The 24,657-nt window shown below is 43.3% G+C and overlaps 1 protein-coding gene across 2 annotated transcripts in view; it reads right to left on the reverse strand.

Annotated features, from left to right (window-relative positions):
* Positions 1-24,657, reverse strand: part of LOC115127454 (phospholipid-transporting ATPase ID-like) — a 233,356-nt gene that overhangs the window by 88,058 nt on the left and 120,641 nt on the right. For both annotated transcript variants that reach the window (XM_065006880.1, XM_065006872.1), the window contains 4 exons: positions 24,284-24,345; positions 22,193-22,265; positions 21,637-21,707; positions 21,437-21,516 (listed from right to left, as the gene is read on the reverse strand). In XM_065006880.1, coding sequence (XP_064862952.1) covers positions 21,437-21,516; positions 21,637-21,707; positions 22,193-22,265; positions 24,284-24,345 — 286 coding nt within the window. The remainder of the gene's footprint in view (positions 1-21,436; positions 21,517-21,636; positions 21,708-22,192; positions 22,266-24,283; positions 24,346-24,657) is intronic.

Here is a 24,657-nt window from a genome sequence, read left to right on the forward strand (position 1 = left end):
ACCTAGATACAGTACAGTGTTCTCTCCATCATCATCTCACCTAGATACAGTACAGTGTTCTCTCCATCATCATCTCACCTAGATACAGTACAGTGTTCTCTCCATCATCATCTCACCTAGATTAAGTACAGTGTTCTCTCCATCATCATCTCACCTAGATACAGTACAGTGTTCTCTCCATCATCATCTCACCTAGATACAGTACAGTGTTCTCTCCATCATCATCTCACCTAGATACAGTACAGTGTTCTCTATCATCATCTCACCTAGATACAGTACAGTGTTCTCTCCATCATCATCTTACCTAGATACAGTACAGTGTTCTCTATCATCATCTCACCTAGATACAGTACAGTGTTCTCTCCATCATCATCTCACCTAGATACAGTACAGTGTTCTCTCCATCATCATCTCACCTAGATACAGTACAGTGTTCTCTATCATCATCTCACCTAGATACAGTACAGTGTTCTCTCCATCATCATCTTACCTAGATACAGTACAGTGTTCTCTATCATCATCTCACCTAGATACAGTACAGTGTTCTCTCCATCATCATCTCACCTAGATACAGTACAGTGTTCTCTCCATCATCATCTCACCTAGATACAGTACAGTGTTCTCTCCATCATCATCTCACCTAGATACAGTACAGTGTTCTCTCCATCATTATCTCACCTAGATACAGTACAGTGTTCTCTCCATCATCATCTCACCTAGATACAGTACAGTGTTCTCTCCATCATCATCTCACCTAGATACAGTACAGTGTTCTCTCCATCATCATCTCACCTAGATACAGTACCGTGTTCTCTCCATCATTATCTCACCTAGATACAGTACAGTGTTCTCTCCATCATCATCTCACCTAGATACAGTACAGTGTTCTCTCCATCATCATCTCACCTAGATACAGTACAGTGTTCTCTCCATCATCATCTCACCTAGATACAGTACAGTGTCCTCTCCATCATCATATCACCTAGATACAGTACAGTGTTCTCTCCATCATCATCTCACCTAGATACAGTACAGTGTTCTCTCCATCATCATCTCACCTAGATACAGTATAGTGTTCTCTCCATCATCATCTCACCTAGATACAGTACAGTGTTCTCTATCATCATCTCACCTAGATACAGTACAGTGTTCTCTCCATCATCATCTTACCTAGATACAGTACAGTGTTCTCTATCATCATCTCACCTAGATACAGTACAGTGTTCTCTCCATCATCATCTCACCTAGATACAGTACAGTGTTCTCTCCATCATCATCTCACCTAGATACAGTACAGTGTTCTCTCCATCATCATCTCACCTAGATACAGTATAGTGTTCTCTCCATCATCATCTCACCTAGATACAGTACAGTGTTCTCTATCATCATCTCACCTAGATACAGTACAGTGTTCTCTCCATCATCATCTTACCTAGATACAGTACAGTGTTCTCTATCATCATCTCACCTAGATACAGTACAGTGTTCTCTCCATCATCATCTCACCTAGATACAGTACAGTGTTCTCTCCATCATCATCTCACCTAGATACAGTACAGTGTTCTCTCCATCATCATCTCACCTAGATACAGTACAGTGTTCTCTCCATCATCATCTCACCTAGATACAGTACAGTGTTCTCTCCATCATCATCTCACCTAGATACAGTACAGTGTTCTCTATCATCATCTCACCTAGATACAGTACAGTGTTCTCTCCATCATCATCTTACCTAGATACAGTACAGTGTTCTCTATCATCATCTCACCTAGATACAGTACAGTGTTCTCTCCATCATCATCTCACCTAGATACAGTACAGTGTTCTCTCCATCATCATCTCACCTAGATACAGTACAGTGTTCTCTCCATCATCATCTCACCTAGATACAGTACAGTGTTCTCTCCATCATTATCTCACCTAGATACAGTACAGTGTTCTCTCCATCATCTCACCTAGATACAGTACAGTGTTCTCTCCATCATCATCTCACCTAGATACAGTACAGTGTTCTCTCCATCATCATCTCACCTAGATACAGTACCGTGTTCTCTCCATCATTATCTCACCTAGATACAGTACAGTGTTCTCTCCATCATCATCTCACCTAGATACAGTACAGTGTTCTCTCCATCATCATCTCACCTAGATACAGTACAGTGTTCTCTCCATCATCATCTCACCTAGATACAGTACAGTGTCCTCTCCATCATCATCTCACCTAGATACAGTACAGTGTTCTCTCCATCATCATCTCACCTAGATACAGTACAGTGTTCTCTCCATCATCATCTCACCTAGATACAGTATAGTGTTCTCTCCATCATCATCTCACCTAGATACAGTACAGTGTTCTCTATCATCATCTCACCTAGATACAGTACAGTGTTCTCTCCATCATCATCTTACCTAGATACAGTACAGTGTTCTCTATCATCATCTCACCTAGATACAGTACAGTGTTCTCTCCATCATCATCTCACCTAGATACAGTACAGTGTTCTCTCCATCATCATCTCACCTAGATACAGTACAGTGTTCTCTCCATCATCATCTCACCTAGATACAGTACAGTGTTCTCTCCATCATCATCTCACCTAGATACAGTACAGTGTTCTCTCCATCATCATCTCACCTAGATACAGTACAGTGTTCTCTCCATCATCATCTCACCTAGATACAGTACAGTGTTCTCTATCATCATCTCACCTAGATACAGTACAGTGTTCTCTCCATCATCATCTTACCTAGATACAGTACAGTGTTCTCTATCATCATCTCACCTAGATACAGTACAGTGTTCTCTCCATCATCATCTCACCTAGATACAGTACAGTGTTCTCTCCATCATCATCTCACCTAGATACAGTACAGTGTTCTCTCCATCATCATCTCACCTAGATACAGTACAGTGTTCTCTCCATCATCATCTCACCTAGATACAGTACAGTGTTCTCTCCATCATCATCTCGCCTAGATACAGTACAGTGTTCTCTCCATCATCATCTCACCTAGATACAGTACAGTGTTCTCTCCATCATCATCTCACCTAGATACAGTACAGTGTTCTCTCCATCATCATCTCACCTAGAAACAGTACAGTGTTCTCTCCATCATCATCTCACCTAGATACAGTACAGTGTTCTCTCCATCATCATCTCACCTAGATACAGTACAGTGTTCTCTCCATCATCATCTCACCTAGATACAGTACAGTGTTCTCTCCATCATCATCTCACCTAGATACAGTACAGTGTTCTCTCCATCATCATCTCACCTAGATACAGTACAGTGTTCTCTCCATCATCATCTCACCTAGATACAGTACAGTGTTCTCTCCATCATCATCTCACCTAGATACAGTACAGTGTTCTCTCCATCATCATCTCACCTAGATACAGTACAGTGTTCTCTCCATCATCATCTCACCTAGATACAGTACAGTGTTCTCTCCATCATCTCACCTAGATACAGTACAGTGTTCTCTCCATCATCATCTCACCTAGATACAGTACAGTGTTCTCTATCATCATCTCACCTAGATACAGTACAGTGTTCTCTCCATCATCATCTTACCTAGATACAGTACAGTGTTCTCTATCATCATCTCACCTAGATACAGTACAGTGTTCTCTCCATCATCATCTTACCTAGATACAGTACAGTGTTCTCTATCATCATCTCACCTAGATACAGTACAGTGTTCTCTCCATCATCATCTCACCTAGATACAGTACAGTGTTCTCTATCATCATCTCACCTAGATACAGTACAGTGTTCTCTCCATCATCATCTTACCTAGATACAGTACAGTGTTCTCTATCATCATCTCACCTAGATACAGTACAGTGTTCTCTCCATCATCATCTTACCTAGATACAGTACAGTGTTCTCTATCATCATCTCACCTAGATACAGTACAGTGTTCTCTCCATCATCATCTCACCTAGATACAGTATAGTGTTCTCTCCATCATCATCTCACCTAGATACAGTACAGTGTTCTCTATCATCATCTCACCTAGATACAGTACAGTGTTCTCTCCATCATCATCTTACCTAGATACAGTACAGTGTTCTCTATCATCATCTCACCTAGATACAGTACAGTGTTCTCTCCATCATCATCTCACCTAGATACAGTACAGTGTTCTCTCCATCATCATCTCACCTAGATACAGTACAGTGTTCTCTCCATCATCATCTCACCTAGATACAGTACAGTGTTCTCTCCATCATCATCTCACCTAGATACAGTACAGTGTTCTCTCCATCATCATCTCACCTAGATACAGTACAGTGTTCTCTCCATCATCATCTCACCTAGATACAGTACAGTGTTCTCTCCATCATCATCTCACCTAGATACAGTACAGTGTTCTCTCCATCATCTCACCTAGATACAGTACAGTGTTCTCTCCATCATCATCTCACCTAGATACAGTACAGTGTTCTCTATCATCATCTCACCTAGATACAGTACAGTGTTCTCTCCATCATCATCTTACCTAGATACAGTACAGTGTTCTCTATCATCATCTCACCTAGATACAGTACAGTGTTCTCTCCATCATCATCTTACCTAGATACAGTACAGTGTTCTCTATCATCATCTCACCTAGATACAGTACAGTGTTCTCTCCATCATCATCTCACCTAGATACAGTATAGTGTTCTCTCCATCATCATCTCACCTAGATACAGTACAGTGTTCTCTATCATCATCTCACCTAGATACAGTACAGTGTTCTCTCCATCATCATCTTACCTAGATACAGTACAGTGTTCTCTATCATCATCTCACCTAGATACAGTACAGTGTTCTCTCCATCATCATCTCACCTAGATACAGTACAGTGTTCTCTCCATCATCATCTCACCTAGATACAGTACAGTGTTCTCTCCATCATCATCTCACCTAGATACAGTACAGTGTTCTCTCCATCATCATCTCACCTAGATACAGTACAGTGTTCTCTCCATCATCATCTCACCTAGATACAGTACAGTGTTCTCTCCATCATCATCTCACCTAGATACAGTACAGTGTTCTCTCCATCATCATCTCACCTAGATACAGTACAGTGTTCTCTCCATCATCATCTCACCTAGATACAGTACAGTGTTCTCTCCATCATCTCACCTAGATACAGTACAGTGTTCTCTCCATCATCATCTCACCTAGATACAGTACAGTGTTCTCTATCATCATCTCACCTAGATACAGTACAGTGTTCTCTCCATCATCATCTTACCTAGATACAGTACAGTGTTCTCTATCATCATCTCACCTAGATACAGTACAGTGTTCTCTCCATCATCATCTTACCTAGATACAGTACAGTGTTCTCTATCATCATCTCACCTAGATACAGTACAGTGTTCTCTCCATCATCATCTCACCTAGATACAGTATAGTGTTCTCTCCATCATCATCTCACCTAGATACAGTACAGTGTTCTCTATCATCATCTCACCTAGATACAGTACAGTGTTCTCTCCATCATCATCTTACCTAGATACAGTACAGTGTTCTCTATCATCATCTCACCTAGATACAGTACAGTGTTCTCTCCATCATCATCTCACCTAGATACAGTACAGTGTTCTCTCCATCATCATCTCACCTAGATACAGTACAGTGTTCTCTCCATCATCATCTCACCTAGATACAGTACAGTGTTCTCTCCATCATCATCTCACCTAGATACAGTACAGTGTTCTCTCCATCATCATCTCACCTAGATACAGTACAGTGTTCTCTCCATCATCTCACCTAGATACAGTACAGTGTTCTCTCCATCATCATCTCACCTAGATACAGTACAGTGTTCTCTCCATCATCATCTCACCTAGATACAGTACCGTGTTCTCTCCATCATTATCTCACCTAGATACAGTACAGTGTTCTCTCCATCATCATCTCACCTAGATACAGTACAGTGTTCTCTCCATCATCATCTCACCTAGATACAGTACAGTGTTCTCTCCATCATCATCTCACCTAGATACAGTACAGTGTCTCTCCATCATCATATCACCTAGATACAGTACAGTGTTCTCTCCATCATCATCTCACCTAGATACAGTACAGTGTTCTCTCCATCATCATCTCACCTAGATACAGTATAGTGTTCTCTCCATCATCATCTCACCTAGATACAGTACAGTGTTCTCTATCATCATCTCACCTAGATACAGTACAGTGTTCTCTCCATCATCATCTTACCTAGATACAGTACAGTGTTCTCTATCATCATCTCACCTAGATACAGTACAGTGTTCTCTCCATCATCATCTCACCTAGATACAGTACAGTGTTCTCTCCATCATCATCTCACCTAGATACAGTACAGTGTTCTCTCCATCATCATCTCACCTAGATACAGTATAGTGTTCTCTCCATCATCATCTCACCTAGATACAGTACAGTGTTCTCTATCATCATCTCTAGATACAGTACAGTGTTCTCTCCATCATCATCTTACCTAGATACAGTACAGTGTTCTCTATCATCATCTCACCTAGATACAGTACAGTGTTCTCTCCATCATCATCTCACCTAGATACAGTACAGTGTTCTCTCCATCATCATCTCACCTAGATACAGTACAGTGTTCTCTCCATCATCATCTCACCTAGATACAGTACAGTGTTCTCTCCATCATCATCTCACCTAGATACAGTACAGTGTTCTCTCCATCATCATCTCACCTAGATACAGTACAGTGTTCTCTATCATCATCTCACCTAGATACAGTACAGTGTTCTCTCCATCATCATCTTACCTAGATACAGTACAGTGTTCTCTATCATCATCTCACCTAGATACAGTACAGTGTTCTCTCCATCATCATCTCACCTAGATACAGTACAGTGTTCTCTCCATCATCATCTCACCTAGATACAGTACAGTGTTCTCTCCATCATCATCTCACCTAGATACAGTACAGTGTTCTCTCCATCATTATCTCACCTAGATACAGTACAGTGTTCTCTCCATCATCTCACCTAGATACAGTACAGTGTTCTCTCCATCATCATCTCACCTAGATACAGTACAGTGTTCTCTCCATCATCATCTCACCTAGATACAGTACCGTGTTCTCTCCATCATTATCTCACCTAGATACAGTACAGTGTTCTCTCCATCATCATCTCACCTAGATACAGTACAGTGTTCTCTCCATCATCATCTCACCTAGATACAGTACAGTGTTCTCTCCATCATCATCTCACCTAGATACAGTACAGTGTCCTCTCCATCATCATCTCACCTAGATACAGTACAGTGTTCTCTCCATCATCATCTCACCTAGATACAGTACAGTGTTCTCTCCATCATCATCTCACCTAGATACAGTATAGTGTTCTCTCCATCATCATCTCACCTAGATACAGTACAGTGTTCTCTATCATCATCTCACCTAGATACAGTACAGTGTTCTCTCCATCATCATCTTACCTAGATACAGTACAGTGTTCTCTATCATCATCTCACCTAGATACAGTACAGTGTTCTCTCCATCATCATCTCACCTAGATACAGTACAGTGTTCTCTCCATCATCATCTCACCTAGATACAGTACAGTGTTCTCTCCATCATCATCTCACCTAGATACAGTACAGTGTTCTCTCCATCATCATCTCACCTAGATACAGTACAGTGTTCTCTCCATCATCATCTCACCTAGATACAGTACAGTGTTCTCTCCATCATCATCTCACCTAGATACAGTACAGTGTTCTCTATCATCATCTCACCTAGATACAGTACAGTGTTCTCTCCATCATCATCTTACCTCTACCTAGATACAGTACAGTGTTCTCTATCATCATCTCACCTAGATACAGTACAGTGTTCTCTCCATCATCATCTCACCTAGATACAGTACAGTGTTCTCTCCATCATCATCTCACCTAGATACAGTACAGTGTTCTCTCCATCATCATCTCACCTAGATACAGTACAGTGTTCTCTCCATCATCATCTCACCTAGATACAGTACAGTGTTCTCTCCATCATCATCTCGCCTAGATACAGTACAGTGTTCTCTCCATCATCATCTCACCTAGATACAGTACAGTGTTCTCTCCATCATCATCTCACCTAGATACAGTACAGTGTTCTCTCCATCATCATCTCACCTAGATACAGTACAGTGTTCTCTCCATCATCATCTCACCTAGATACAGTACAGTGTTCTCTCCATCATCATCTCACCTAGATACAGTACAGTGTTCTCTCCATCATCATCTCACCTAGATACAGTACAGTGTTCTCTCCATCATCATCTCACCTAGATACAGTACAGTGTTCTCTCCATCATCATCTCACCTAGATACAGTACAGTGTTCTCTCCATCATCATCTCACCTAGATACAGTACAGTGTTCTCTCCATCATCATCTCACCTAGATACAGTACAGTGTTCTCTCCATCATCATCTCACCTAGATACAGTACAGTGTTCTCTCCATCATCATCTCACCTAGATACAGTACAGTGTTCTCTCCATCATCTCACCTAGATACAGTACAGTGTTCTCTCCATCATCATCTCACCTAGATACAGTACAGTGTTCTCTATCATCATCTCACCTAGATACAGTACAGTGTTCTCTCCATCATCATCTTACCTAGATACAGTACAGTGTTCTCTATCATCATCTCACCTAGATACAGTACAGTGTTCTCTCCATCATCATCTTACCTAGATACAGTACAGTGTTCTCTATCATCATCTCACCTAGATACAGTACAGTGTTCTCTCCATCATCATCTCACCTAGATACAGTACAGTGTTCTCTATCATCATCTCACCTAGATACAGTACAGTGTTCTCTCCATCATCATCTTACCTAGATACAGTACAGTGTTCTCTATCATCATCTCACCTAGATACAGTACAGTGTTCTCTCCATCATCATCTTACCTAGATACAGTACAGTGTTCTCTATCATCATCTCACCTAGATACAGTACAGTGTTCTCTCCATCATCATCTCACCTAGATACAGTATAGTGTTCTCTCCATCATCATCTCACCTAGATACAGTACAGTGTTCTCTATCATCATCTCACCTAGATACAGTACAGTGTTCTCTCCATCATCATCTTACCTAGATACAGTACAGTGTTCTCTATCATCATCTCACCTAGATACAGTACAGTGTTCTCTCCATCATCATCTCACCTAGATACAGTACAGTGTTCTCTCCATCATCATCTCACCTAGATACAGTACAGTGTTCTCTCCATCATCATCTCACCTAGATACAGTACAGTGTTCTCTCCATCATCATCTCACCTAGATACAGTACAGTGTTCTCTCCATCATCATCTCACCTAGATACAGTACAGTGTTCTCTCCATCATCATCTCACCTAGATACAGTACAGTGTTCTCTCCATCATCATCTCACCTAGATACAGTACAGTGTTCTCTCCATCATCTCACCTAGATACAGTACAGTGTTCTCTCCATCATCATCTCACCTAGATACAGTACAGTGTTCTCTATCATCATCTCACCTAGATACAGTACAGTGTTCTCTCCATCATCATCTTACCTAGATACAGTACAGTGTTCTCTATCATCATCTCACCTAGATACAGTACAGTGTTCTCTCCATCATCATCTTACCTAGATACAGTACAGTGTTCTCTATCATCATCTCACCTAGATACAGTACAGTGTTCTCTCCATCATCATCTCACCTAGATACAGTATAGTGTTCTCTCCATCATCATCTCACCTAGATACAGTACAGTGTTCTCTATCATCATCTCACCTAGATACAGTACAGTGTTCTCTCCATCATCATCTTACCTAGATACAGTACAGTGTTCTCTATCATCATCTCACCTAGATACAGTACAGTGTTCTCTCCATCATCATCTCACCTAGATACAGTACAGTGTTCTCTCCATCATCATCTCACCTAGATACAGTACAGTGTTCTCTCCATCATCATCTCACCTAGATACAGTACAGTGTTCTCTCCATCATCATCTCACCTAGATACAGTACAGTGTTCTCTCCATCATCATCTCACCTAGATACAGTACAGTGTTCTCTCCATCATCATCTCACCTAGATACAGTACAGTGTTCTCTCCATCATCATCTCACCTAGATACAGTACAGTGTTCTCTCCATCATCATCTCACCTAGATACAGTACAGTGTTCTCTCCATCATCTCACCTAGATACAGTACAGTGTTCTCTCCATCATCATCTCACCTAGATACAGTACAGTGTTCTCTATCATCATCTCACCTAGATACAGTACAGTGTTCTCTCCATCATCATCTTACCTAGATACAGTACAGTGTTCTCTATCATCATCTCACCTAGATACAGTACAGTGTTCTCTCCATCATCATCTTACCTAGATACAGTACAGTGTTCTCTATCATCATCTCACCTAGATACAGTACAGTGTTCTCTCCATCATCATCTCACCTAGATACAGTATAGTGTTCTCTCCATCATCATCTCACCTAGATACAGTACAGTGTTCTCTATCATCATCTCACCTAGATACAGTACAGTGTTCTCTCCATCATCATCTTACCTAGATACAGTACAGTGTTCTCTATCATCATCTCACCTAGATACAGTACAGTGTTCTCTCCATCATCATCTCACCTAGATACAGTACAGTGTTCTCTCCATCATCATCTCACCTAGATACAGTACAGTGTTCTCTCCATCATCATCTCACCTAGATACAGTACAGTGTTCTCTCCATCATCATCTCACCTAGATACAGTACAGTGTTCTCTCCATCATCATCTCACCTAGATACAGTACAGTGTTCTCTCCATCATCATCTCACCTAGATACAGTACAGTGTTCTCTATCATCATCTCACCTAGATACAGTACAGTGTTCTCTCCATCATCATCTTACCTAGATACAGTACAGTGTTCTCTATCATCATCTCACCTAGATACAGTACAGTGTTCTCTCCATCATCATCTCACCTAGATACAGTACAGTGTTCTCTCCATCATCATCTCACCTAGATACAGTACAGTGTTCTCTCCATCATCATCTCACCTAGATACAGTACAGTGTTCTCTCCATCATTATCTCACCTAGATACAGTACAGTGTTCTCTCCATCATCTCACCTAGATACAGTACAGTGTTCTCTCCATCATCATCTCACCTAGATACAGTACAGTGTTCTCTCCATCATCATCTCACCTAGATACAGTACCGTGTTCTCTCCATCATTATCTCACCTAGATACAGTACAGTGTTCTCTCCATCATCATCTCACCTAGATACAGTACAGTGTTCTCTCCATCATCATCTCACCTAGATACAGTACAGTGTTCTCTCCATCATCATCTCACCTAGATACAGTACAGTGTCCTCTCCATCATCATCTCACCTAGATACAGTACAGTGTTCTCTCCATCATCATCTCACCTAGATACAGTACAGTGTTCTCTCCATCATCATCTCACCTAGATACAGTATAGTGTTCTCTCCATCATCATCTCACCTAGATACAGTACAGTGTTCTCTATCATCATCTCACCTAGATACAGTACAGTGTTCTCTCCATCATCATCTTACCTAGATACAGTACAGTGTTCTCTATCATCATCTCACCTAGATACAGTACAGTGTTCTCTCCATCATCATCTCACCTAGATACAGTACAGTGTTCTCTCCATCATCATCTCACCTAGATACAGTACAGTGTTCTCTCCATCATCATCTCACCTAGATACAGTACAGTGTTCTCTCCATCATCATCTCACCTAGATACAGTACAGTGTTCTCTCCATCATCATCTCACCTAGATACAGTACAGTGTTCTCTCCATCATCATCTCACCTAGATACAGTACAGTGTTCTCTATCATCATCTCACCTAGATACAGTACAGTGTTCTCTCCATCATCATCTTACCTAGATACAGTACAGTGTTCTCTATCATCATCTCACCTAGATACAGTACAGTGTTCTCTCCATCATCATCTCACCTAGATACAGTACAGTGTTCTCTCCATCATCATCTCACCTAGATACAGTACAGTGTTCTCTCCATCATCATCTCACCTAGATACAGTACAGTGTTCTCTCCATCATCATCTCACCTAGATACAGTACAGTGTTCTCTCCATCATCATCTCGCCTATATACAGTACAGTGTTCTCTCCATCATCATCTCACCTAGATACAGTACAGTGTTCTCTCCATCATCATCTCACCTAGATACAGTACAGTGTTCTCTCCATCATCATCTCACCTAGATACAGTACAGTGTTCTCTCCATCATCATCTCACCTAGATACAGTACAGTGTTCTCTCCATCATCATCTCACCTAGATACAGTACAGTGTTCTCTCCATCATCATCTCACCTAGATACAGTACAGTGTTCTCTCCATCATCATCTCACCTAGATACAGTACAGTGTTCTCTCCATCATCATCTCACCTAGATACAGTACAGTGTTCTCTCCATCATCATCTCACCTAGATACAGTACAGTGTTCTCTCCATCATCTCACCTAGATACAGTACAGTGTTCTCTCCATCATCTCACCTAGATACAGTACAGTGTTCTCTCCATCATCTCACCTAGATACAGTACAGTGTTCTCTCCATCATCATCTCACCTAGATACAGTACAGTGTTCTCTCCATCATCATCTCACCTAGATACAGTACAGTGTTCTCTATCATCATCTCACCTAGATACAGTACAGTGTTCTCTCCATCATCATCTTACCTAGATACAGTACAGTGTTCTCTATCATCATCTCACCTAGATACAGTACAGTGTTCTCTCCATCATCATCTCACCTAGATACAGTACAGTGTTCTCTCCATCATCATCTCACCTAGATACAGTACAGTGTTCTCTCCATCATCATCTCACCTAGATACAGTACAGTGTTCTCTCCATCATCTCACCTAGATACAGTACAGTGTTCTCTCCATCATCTCACCTAGATACAGTACAGTGTTCTCTCCATCATCTCACCTAGATACAGTACAGTGTTCTCTGTTCTCTCCATCATCATCTCACCTAGATACAGTACAGTGTTCTCTCCATCATCATCTCACCTAGATACAGTACAGTGTTCTCTCCATCATCATCTCACCTAGATACAGTACAGTGTTCTCTCCATCATCATCTCACCTAGATACAGTACAGTGTTCTCTCCATCATCATCTCACCTAGATACAGTACAGTGTTCTCTCCATCATCATCTCACCTAGATACAGTACAGTGTTCTCTCCATCATCTCACCTAGATACAGTACAGTGTTCTCTCCATCATCATCTCACCTAGATACAGTACAGTGTTCTCTCCATCATCATCTCACCTAGATACAGTACAGTGTTCTCTCCATCATCTCACCTAGATACAGTACAGTGTTCTCTCCCATCATCTCACCTAGATACAGTACAGTGTTCTCTCCATCATCATCTCACCTAGATACAGTACAGTGTTCTCTCCATCATCATCTCACCTAGATACAGTACAGTGTTCTCTCCATCATCATCTCACCTAGATACAGTACAGTGTTCTCTCCATCATTATCTCACCTAGATACAGTACAGTGTTCTCTCCATCATCTCACCTAGATACAGTACAGTGTTCTCTCCATCATCATCTCACCTAGATACAGTACAGTGTTCTCTCCATCATCATCTCACCTAGATACAGTACCGTGTTCTCTCCATCATTATCTCACCTAGATACAGTACAGTGTTCTCTCCATCATCATCTCACCTAGATACAGTACAGTGTTCTCTCCATCATCATCTCACCTAGATACAGTACAGTGTTCTCTCCATCATCATCTCACCTAGATACAGTACAGTGTCCTCTCCATCATCATCTCACCTAGATACAGTACAGTGTCCTCTCCATCATCATCTCACCTAGATACAGTACAGTGTTCTCTCCATCATCATCTCACCTAGATACAGTATAGTGTTCTCTCCATCATCATCTCACCTAGATACAGTACAGTGTTCTCTATCATCATCTCACCTAGATACAGTACAGTGTTCTCTCCATCATCATCTTACCTAGATACAGTACAGTGTTCTCTATCATCATCTCACCTAGATACAGTACAGTGTTCTCTCCATCATCATCTCACCTAGATACAGTACAGTGTTCTCTCCATCATCATCTCACCTAGATACAGTACAGTGTTCTCTCCATCATCATCTCACCTAGATACAGTACAGTGTTCTCTCCATCATCATCTCACCTAGATACAGTACATTGTTCTCTCCATCATCATCTCACCTAGATACAGTACAGTGTTCTCTCCATCATCATCTCACCTAGATACAGTACAGTGTTCTCTATCATCATCTCACCTAGATACAGTACAGTGTTCTCTCCATCATCATCTTACCTAGATACAGTACAGTGTTCTCTATCATCATCTCACCTAGATACAGTACAGTGTTCTCTCCATCATCATCTCACCTAGATACAGTACAGTGTTCTCTCCATCATCATCTCACCTAGATACAGTACAGTGTTCTCTCCATCATCATCTCACCTAGATACAGTACAGTGTTCTCTCCATCATCATCTCACCTAGATACAGTACAGTGTTCTCTCCATCATCATCTCGCCTAGATACAGTACAGTGTTCTCTCCATCATCATCTCACCTAGATACAGTACAGTGTTCTCTCCATCATCATCTCACCTAGATACAGTACAGTGTTCTCTCCATCATCATCTCACCTAGATACAGTACAGTGTTCTCTCCATCATCATCTCACCTAGATACAGTACAGTGTTCTCTCCATCATCATCTCACCTAGATACAGTACAGTGTTCTCTCCATCATCATCTCACCTAGATACAGTACAGTGTTCTCTCCATCATCTCACCTAGATACAGTACAGTGTTCTCTCCATCATCATCTCACCTAGATACAGTACAGTGTTCTCTCCATCATCATCTCACCTAGATACAGTACAGTGTTCTCTCCATCATCATCTCACCTAGATACAGTACAGTGTTCTCTCCATCATCTCACCTAGATACAGTACAGTGTTCTCTCCATCATCATCTCACCTAGATACAGTACAGTGTTCTCTATCATCATCTCACCTAGATACAGTACAGTGTTCTCTCCATCATCATCTTACCTAGATACAGTACAGTGTTCTCTATCATCATCTCACCTAGATACAGTACAGTGTTCTCTCCATCATCATCTCACCTAGATACAGTACAGTGTTCTCTCCATCATCATCTCACCTAGATACAGTACAGTGTTCTCTCCATCATCATCTCACCTAGATACAGTACAGTGTTCTCTCCATCATCATCTCACCTAGATACAGTACAGTGTTCTCTCCATCATCATCTCACCTAGATACAGTACAGTGTTCTCTCCATCATCATCTCACCTAGATACAGTACAGTGTTCTCTATCATCATCTCACCTAGATACAGTACAGTGTTCTCTCCATCATCATCTTACCTAGATACAGTACAGTGTTCTCTATCATCATCTCACCTAGATACAGTACAGTGTTCTCTCCATCATCATCTCACCTAGATACAGTACAGTGTTCTCTCCATCATCATCTCACCTAGATACAGTACAGTGTTCTCTCCATCACCATCTCACCTAGATACAGTACAGTGTTCTCTCCATCATCATCTCACCTAGATAAAGTACAGTGTTCTCTCCATCATCATCTCGCCTAGATACAGTACAGTGTTCTCTCCATCATCATCTCACCTAGATACAGTACAGTGTTCTCTCCATCATCATCTCACCTAGATACAGTACAGTGTTCTCTCCATCATCTCACCTAGATACAGTACAGTGTTCTCTCCATCATCATCTCACCTAGATACAGTACAGTGTTCTCTCCATCATCATCTCACCTAGATACAGTACAGTGTTCTCTCCATCATCATCTCACCTAGATACAGTACAGTGTTCTCTCCATCATCATCTCACCTAGATACAGTACAGTGTTCTCTCCATCATCATCTCACCTAGATACAGTACAGTGTTCTCTCCATCATCATCTCACCTAGATACAGTACAGTGTTCTCTCCATCATCTCACCTAGATACAGTACAGTGTTCTCTCCATCATCATCTCACCTAGATACAGTACAGTGTTCTCTCCATCATCATCTCACCTAGATACAGTACAGTGTTCTCTCCATCATCTCACCTAGAGACAGTACAGTGTTCTCTCCATCAACCTCTCACCTAGATACAGTACAGTGTGTAGTCTTAGAGTGATTATCTTAATTTACCGAGGTTAGCTAGCTAGCTATTTTGTCGTCCTTAACGTAGGAGACACTCCTAGCTAGCCAATAGCCAGCCAACGTCTACTGAATAGAACTTTCGCATTCCGGTCGCATTCCGCTTCGCTCCACAGGTAGTATCACATTTTCATTTCATTTCATTACAGTCCCAACAGTGTGATTTGTTTGATCGTAGCTAGCTACATAGCTAGCTACATAGCCGTCTTTGTTTCAAAGATAATTGTGTAGTCTAGAGCGATTTTCTAGGTTAGCTAGCCAGCTATTGTCGTTCTCCTAACGCAACGTAACGTAACCAACACTGCTAGCTAGCCAGCTAGCCCCCGTAAAGCAGCATTGTAGAAACTTCACACTCAACGGAACGACTTGATTAGGGTAGTGTCAACAACGCAGCTAGCCTACCTCAGCAGTACTGTATCATTTTAATCATTTTAGTCAATTAGATTCTTGCTACGTAAGCTTAACTTTCTGAACATTCGAGACGTGTAGTCCACTTGTCATTCCAATCTCCTCTGCATTAGCGTAGCCTCTTCTCTAGCCTGTCAACTATGTGTCTGTCTATCCCTGTTCTCTCCTCTCTGCACAGACCATACAAACGCTCCACACCGCATGGCCGCGGCCACCATAATCTGGTGGTACCAGCGCGCACGACCCACGTGGAGTTCCAGGTCTCCGGTAGCCTCTGGAACTGCCGATCTGCGGCCAACAAGGCAGAGTTCATCTCAGCCTATGCCTCCCTCCAGTCCCTCGACTTCTTGGCTCTGACGGAAACATGGATCACCACAGACAACACCCCTACTCCTACTGCTCTCTCTTCGTCCCGCCCACGTGCTCTCGCACACCCCGAGAGCTTCTGGTCAGCGGGGTGGTGGCACCGGGATCCTCATCTCTCCCAAGTGGTCATTCTCTCTTTCTCCCCTTACCCATCTGTCTATCGCCTCCTTTGAATTCCATGCTGTCACAGTTACCAGCCCTTTCAAGCTTAACATCCTTATCATTTATCGCCCTCCAGGTTCCCTCGGAGAGTTCATCAATGAGCTTGATGCCTTGATAAGCTCCTTTCCTGAGGACGGCTCACCTCTCACAGTTCTGGGCGACTTTAACCTCCCCACGTCTACCTTTGACTCATTCCTCTCTGCCTCCTTCTTTCCACTCCTCTCCTCTTTTGACCTCACCCTCTCACCTTCCCCCTACTCACAAGGCAGGCAATACGCTCGACCTCATCTTTACTAGATGCTGTTCCTCCACTAACCTCATTGCAACTCCCCTCCAAGTCTCCGACCACTACCTTGTATCCTTTTCCCTCTCGCTCTCATCCAACACTTCCCACACTGCCCCTACTCGGATGGTATCGCGCCGTCCCAACCTTCGCTCTCTCTCTCCCCGCTACTCTCTCCTCTTCCATCCTATCATCTCTTCCCTCTGCTCAAACCTTCTCCAACCTATCTCCTGATTCTGCCTCCTCAACCCTCCTCTCCTCCCTTTCTGCATCCTTTGACTCTCTATGTCCCCTATCCTCCAGGCCGGCTCGGTCCTCCCCTCCCCGCTCCGTGGCTCGACGACTCATTGCGAGCTCACAGAACAGGGCTCCGGGCAGCCGAGCGGAAATGGAGGAAAACTCGCCTCCCTGCGGACCTGGCATCCTTTCACTCCCTCCTCTCTACATTTTCCTCCTCTGTCTCTGCTGCTAAAGCCACTTTCTACCACTCTAAATTCCAAGCATCTGCCTCTAACCCTAGGAAGCTCTTTGCCACCTTCTCCTCCCTCTTGAATCCTCCTCCCCCTCCCCCCCTCCTCCCTCTCTGCAGATGACTTTGTCAACCATTTTGAAAAGAAGGTCGACGACATCCGATCCTCGTTTGCTAAGTCAAACGACACCGCTGGTTCTGCTCACACTGCCCTACCCTGTGCTCTGACCTCTTTCTCCCCTCTCTCTCCAGATGACATCTCGCGTCTTGTGACGGCCGGCCGCCCAACAACCTGCCCGCTTGACCCTATCCCCTCCTCTCTTCTCCAGACCATCTCCGGTGACCTTCTCCCTTACCTCACCTCGCTCATCAACTCATCCCTGACCGCTGGCTACGTCCCTCCCGTCTTCAAGAGAGCGAGAGTTGCACCCCTTCTGAAAAACCTACACTCGATCCCTCCGATGTCAACAACTACAGACCAGTATCCCTTCTTTCTTTTCTCTCCAAAACTCTTGAACGTGCCGTCCTTGGCCAGCTCTCCCGCTATCTCTCTCAGAATGACCTTCTTGATCCAAATCAGTCAGGTTTCAAGACTAGTCATTCAACTGAGACTGCTCTTCTCTGTATCACGGAGGAGCTCCGCACTGCTAAAGCTAACTCTCTCTCCTCTGCTCTCATCCTTCTAGACCTATCGGCTGCCTTCGATACTGTGAACCATCAGATCCTCCTCTCCACCCTCTCCGAGTTGGGCATCTCCGGCGCGGCCCACGCTTGGATTGCGTCCTACCTGACAGGTCGCTCCTACCAGGTGGCGTGGCGAGAATCCGTCTCCTCACCACGTGCTCTCACCACTGGTGTCCCCCAGGGCTCTGTTCTAGGCCCTCTCCTATTCTCGCTATACACCAAGTCACTTGGCTCTGTCATAACCTCACATGGTCTCTCCTATCATTGCTATGCAGACGACACACAATTAATCTTCTCCTTTCCCCCTTCTGACGACCAGGTGGCGAATCGCATCTCTGCATGTCTGGCAGACATATCAGTGTGGATGACGGATCATCACCTCAAGCTGAACCTCGGCAAGACGGAGCTGCTCTTCCTCCCGGGAAGGACTGCCCGTTCCATGATCTCGCCATCACGGTTGACAACTCCATTGTGTCCTCGTCCCAGAGCGCTAAGAACCTTGGCGTGATCCTGGACAACACCCTGTCGTTCTCAAATAACATCAAGGCGGTGGCCCGTTCCTGTAGGTTCATGCTCTACAACATCCGCAGAGTACGACCCTGCCTCACACAGGAAGCGGCGCAGGTCCTAATCCAGGCACTTGTCATCTCCCGTCTGGATTACTGCAACTCGCTGTTGGATGGGCTCCCTGCCTGTGCCATTAAACCCTACAACTCATCCAGAACGCCGCAGCCCGTCTGGTGTTCAACCTTCCCAAGTTCTCTCACGTCACCCCGCTCCTCCGCTCTCTCCACTGGCTTCCAGTTGAAGCTCGCATCCGCTACAAGACCATGGTGCTTGCCTACGGAGCTGTGAGGGGAACGGCACCTCAGTACCTCCAGGCTCTGATCAGGCCCTACACCCAAACAAGGGCACTGCGTTCATCCACCTCTGGCCTGCTCGCCTCCCTACCACTGAGGAAGTACAGTTCCCGCTCAGCCCAGTCAAAACTGTTCGCTGCTCTGGCCCCCCAATGGTGGAACAAACTCCCTCACGACGCCAGGACAGCGGAGTCAATCACCACCTTCCGGAGACACCTGAAACCCCACCTCTTTAAGGAATACCTAGGATAGGATAAAGTAATCCTTCTCACCCCCCCTTAAAAGACCTAGATGCACTATTGTAAAGTGGCTGTTCCACTGGATGTCATAAGGTGAAAGCACCAATTTGTAAGTCGCTCTGGATAAGAGCGTCTGCTAAATGACTTAAATGTAAATGTAAATGTGTTCTCTCCATCATCATCTCACCTAGATACAGTACAGTGTTCTCTCCATCATCATCTCACCTAGATACAGTACAGTGTTCTCTCCATCATCATCTCACCAAGATACAGTACAGTGTTCTCTCCATCATCATCTCACCTAGATACAGTACAGTGTTCTCTCCATCATCTCACCTAGATACAGTACAGTGTTCTCTCCATCATCATCTCACCTAGATACAGTACAGTGTTCTCTCCATCATCATCTCACCTAGATACAGTACAGTGTTCTCTCCATCATCTCACCTAGATACAGTACAGTGTTCTCTCCATCATCTCACCTAGATACAGCACAGTGTTCTCTCCATCATCATCTCACCTAGATACAGTACAGTGTTCTCTCCATCATCTCACCTAGATACAGTACAGTGTTCCCTCCATCATCATCTCACCTAGATACAGTACAGTGTTCTCTCCATCATCATCTCACCTAGATACAGTAGTGTTCTCTCCATCATCATCTCACCTAGATACAGTACAGTGTTCTCTCCATCATCATCTCACCTAGATACAGTACAGTGTTCTCTCCATCATCTCACCTAGATACAGTAGTGTTCTCTCCATCATCATCTCACCTAGATACAGTACAGTGTTCTCTCCATCATCATCTCACCTAGATACAGTACAGTGTTCTCTCCATCATCATCTCACCTAGATACAGTACAGTGTTCTCTCCATCATCATCTCACCTAGATACAGTACAGTGTTCTCTCCATCATCATCTCACCTAGATACAGTACAGTGTTCTCTCCATCATCATCTCACCTAGATACAGTACAGTGTTCTCTCCATCATCTTACCTAGATACAGTACAGTGTTCTCTCCATCATCATCTTACCTAGATACAGTACAGTGTTCTCTCCATCCTCTCACCTAGATACAGTACAGTGTTCTCTCCATCATCTCACCTAGATACAGTACAGTGTTCTCTCCATCATAATCTTACCTAGATACAGTACAGTGTTCTCTCCATCATCATTTTACCATCCCACCTCAGCAGCACAACACACTGTTTACTACATCAGCCTCTGCTTCACAAAAAGAATGACTACATATTCAACATCACCACAGAGGGCAGAGTTCAGCTGTGTTTCAGACACATTCCTTTTTAGGACTATTGAATTAAACTGACTTGCTATGAGCGCTGTGCTAGCAAACACGCAGACACACGCAGACACACACACACACTCACACACACGCAGACACACACTCACGCACAGACCAACTTGCTTGCAGTAATGCTTTCTGCTGAGCAGGTGAGGAGAGATGCGTGGGTGAACCATGCTGATGAGGAAAACCAGTGTGTGTCTGTGGGGAATGGAGAGACTGGGGGTGTTAAGCGCTGACAACGGAGGGCGTGTGTGTGTGTGATGCTGGGCAGTGTGGGTGCTAAGTGCTTGGTTGCAGAGCGGACCTGCTGACCTCTGATGTGTGAAAGACACAGAGACCAATAGAAAGAGACTTCCTACCATCAAAAGAGGCCAGGCTGTTGGGGTCTCCAAGCTCTGCAGTCACAGACAGAGACTGACGCACCTTCATATTGGTCTCCCTGCACAAACACAACACACACACACACTGTATATGAACTCACAAACCATCACTGAGCATCACTGAGGATCACTGTGTCGTGCTTTATTGGACTGTGCTGTGTGTTATGGTGTGTTCTTACCCATCTAGCTCTGCGGTCTCAATGTAACAGAGGCTATGAGGTTCACTACTGGACAGTAAGAGAAGGTCAGCCTGAAGAGAAACATCAGCTAGCATTAGCATCCACTAACACACTGTAGCATTTCACTTTGTCCCTTCTAGCATGGCCATCTAACAAGGCTAACACATTCCAGAAGCTCTGTCTAACACGCTACTAGTACAGTACATTGAAAGTTAACCTTAGTGTAGAGATTGTTTGGCTGAAATATGAGAGTGCTGTGTGTTACATCGCCTTTATGGAAGCCTTTAAAACCACCATGAATGAATCTCAATACCGCTAAGTGCTTGTATATATATGCCTTTAAAACCACCATGAATGAATCTCAATACCGCTAAGTGCTTGTATATATATCAAACCATTGCACTGCACCATAAAAAACGTGTTATGACAGAGTACATTACAACAGTTGTAAATGAATCATGACCAGTGTGTGTGTGTATGTGTGTGTGTGTGTGTGTGTGTGTGTGTGTGTGTGTGTGTGATACATTATGTTGATGGTTGAATGACATACACTTACTGCCACAAACTGGTTATTCTCCAGTTTAATGATATCACCCACTCTTACATTCATCCACTTCTCCTTCTGAAGACTGAGAGAGAGAAACGAGGGAGGGAGAGAGAGAGAAAGAGAGGGGGGAGAGAAGGAGGGAGGGTGAGAGAGAGGGAGAGAGAGAGAGAGAGAGAGTGAGAGAGAGAGAGAGAGGTAGGTAGGTAGGTAGGTAGGTAGGTAGGTAGGTAGGTAGGTAGGTAGGTAGGTAGGTAGGTAGGTAGGTAGGTAGAGAAAGAAGGAGGAACTAAATTATAAATATAAACAGCTTACAATGTGTGAAGAGAACAGCATGAGTATTGGTCAGCAGCAGAAGTGACTGATGACTGTCTGTATTTCTGAGTGTAGACTGTACTAGATACCTGTCTGTATTAATGAGTGTAGACTGGACTAGATGCCTGTCTGTATTTCTGAGTGTAGACTGTACTAGAGGACTGTCTGTATTAATGAGTGTAGACTGGACTAGAAGACTGTCTGTATTAATGAGTGTAGACTGACCTAGAAGACTGTCTGTATTGCTGAGTGTAGACTGTACTAGATGAATGGCTGTATTACTGAGTGTAGACTCTACTAGATGAATGGCTATATTGCTGAGTGTAGACTGGACTAGAGGACTGTCTGTATTAATGAGTGTAGACTGGACTAGATGCCTGTCTGTATTTCTGAGTGTATACTGACCTAGAAGACTGTCTGTATTAATGAGTGTAGACTATACTAGAGGACTGTCTGTATTAATGAGTGTAGACTGGACTAGAAGACTGTCTGTATTGCTGAGTGTAGACTGTACTAGATGACTGTCTGTATTGCTGAGTGTAGACTGGACTAGAAGACTGTCTGTATTGCTGAGTGTAGACTGGACTAGATGACTGTCTGTATTGCTGAGTGTAGACTGGACTAGAAGACTGTCTGTATTGCTGAGTGTAGACTGGACTAGATGACTGTCTGTATTGCTGAGTGTAGACTGGACTAGAAGACTGTCTGTATTGCTGAGTGTAGACTGTACTAGATGACTGTCTGTATTGCTGAGTGTAGACTGGACTAGATGACTGTCTGTATTGCTGAGTGTAGACTGGACTAGATGACTGTCTGTATTGCTGAGTGTAGACTGGACTAGAAGACTGTCTGTATTGCTGAGTGTAGACTGGACTAGATGACTGTCTGTATTGCTGAGTGTAGACTGGACTAGATGACTGTCTGTATTGCTGAGTGTAGACTGGACTAGAAGACTGTCTGTATTGCTGAGTGTAGACTGTACTAGAGGACTGTCTGTATTAATGAGTATAGACTGGACTAGAAGACTGTCTGTATTAATGAGTGTAGACTGACCTAGAAGACTGTCTGTATTGCTGAGTGTAGACTGTACTAGATGAATGGCTGTATTGCTGAGTGTAGACTCTACTAGATGAATGGCTGTATTGCTGAGTGTAGACTGGACTAGAGGACTGTCTGTATTAATGAGTGTAGACTGGACTAGATGCCTGTCTGTATTTCTGAGTGTATACTGACCTAGAAGACTGTCTGTATTAATGAGTGTAGACTATACTAGAGGACTGTCTGTATTAATGAGTGTAGACTGGACTAGAAGACTGTCTGTATTGCTGAGTGTAGACTGTACTAGATGACTGTCTGTATTGCTGAGTGTAGACTCTACTAGATGACTGTCTGTATTGCTGAGTGTAGACTGGACTAGATGACTGTCTGTATTGCTGAGTGTAGACTGGACTAGATGACTGTCTGTATTGCTGAGTGTAGACTCTACTAGATGACTGTCTGTATTGCTGAGTGTAGACTGGACTAGATGACTGTCTGTATTGCTGAGTGTAGACTGGACTAGATGACTGTCTGTATTGCTGAGTGTAGACTGGACTAGATGACTGTCTGTATTGCTGAGTGTAGACTGGACTAGATGTCTGTCTTTATTGCTGATTAGAGACTGGACTAGATGAATGTCTGTATTGCTGAGTGTAGACTCTACTGGATGAATGGCTGTATTGCTGAGTGTACACCGTACTAGATGACTGTCTGTCTTGCTGAGTGTAGACTGGACTAGAGGAGACTTACGAGCCGTGGATGACGACCTGAGACTGCCGGTTGTTCACCTGGTTGTCACTCTTGTGACGGAACTGAAGGAGACAAGAATTTACATGTTTTTCTCTCCAAATATTATGTGTTTTGAATAGTGTAAGTTAGGACAGTTACAATTATCAACCAACAATTACGGACAAAAACTTCAAAATAATAGTCATGATCTGCACATCTTAAGACATTTATTTTAGGAGACGGGGCATTCAACTTTACATTCAACTAGATACAGTTCACCCAATAGCAGTTTTTCATTTTACATGAAGTGGGTAAAGTCGGTAATCATTTTACATGAAGTGGGTAAAGTTGGTAATCATTTTACATGAAGTGGGTAAAGTCGGTAATCATTTTAC

The sequence above is a fragment of the Oncorhynchus nerka genome, linkage group LG3 (genome assembly GCF_034236695.1).
Source record: "Oncorhynchus nerka isolate Pitt River linkage group LG3, Oner_Uvic_2.0, whole genome shotgun sequence".
NCBI lineage: Eukaryota > Metazoa > Chordata > Actinopteri > Salmoniformes > Salmonidae > Oncorhynchus > Oncorhynchus nerka.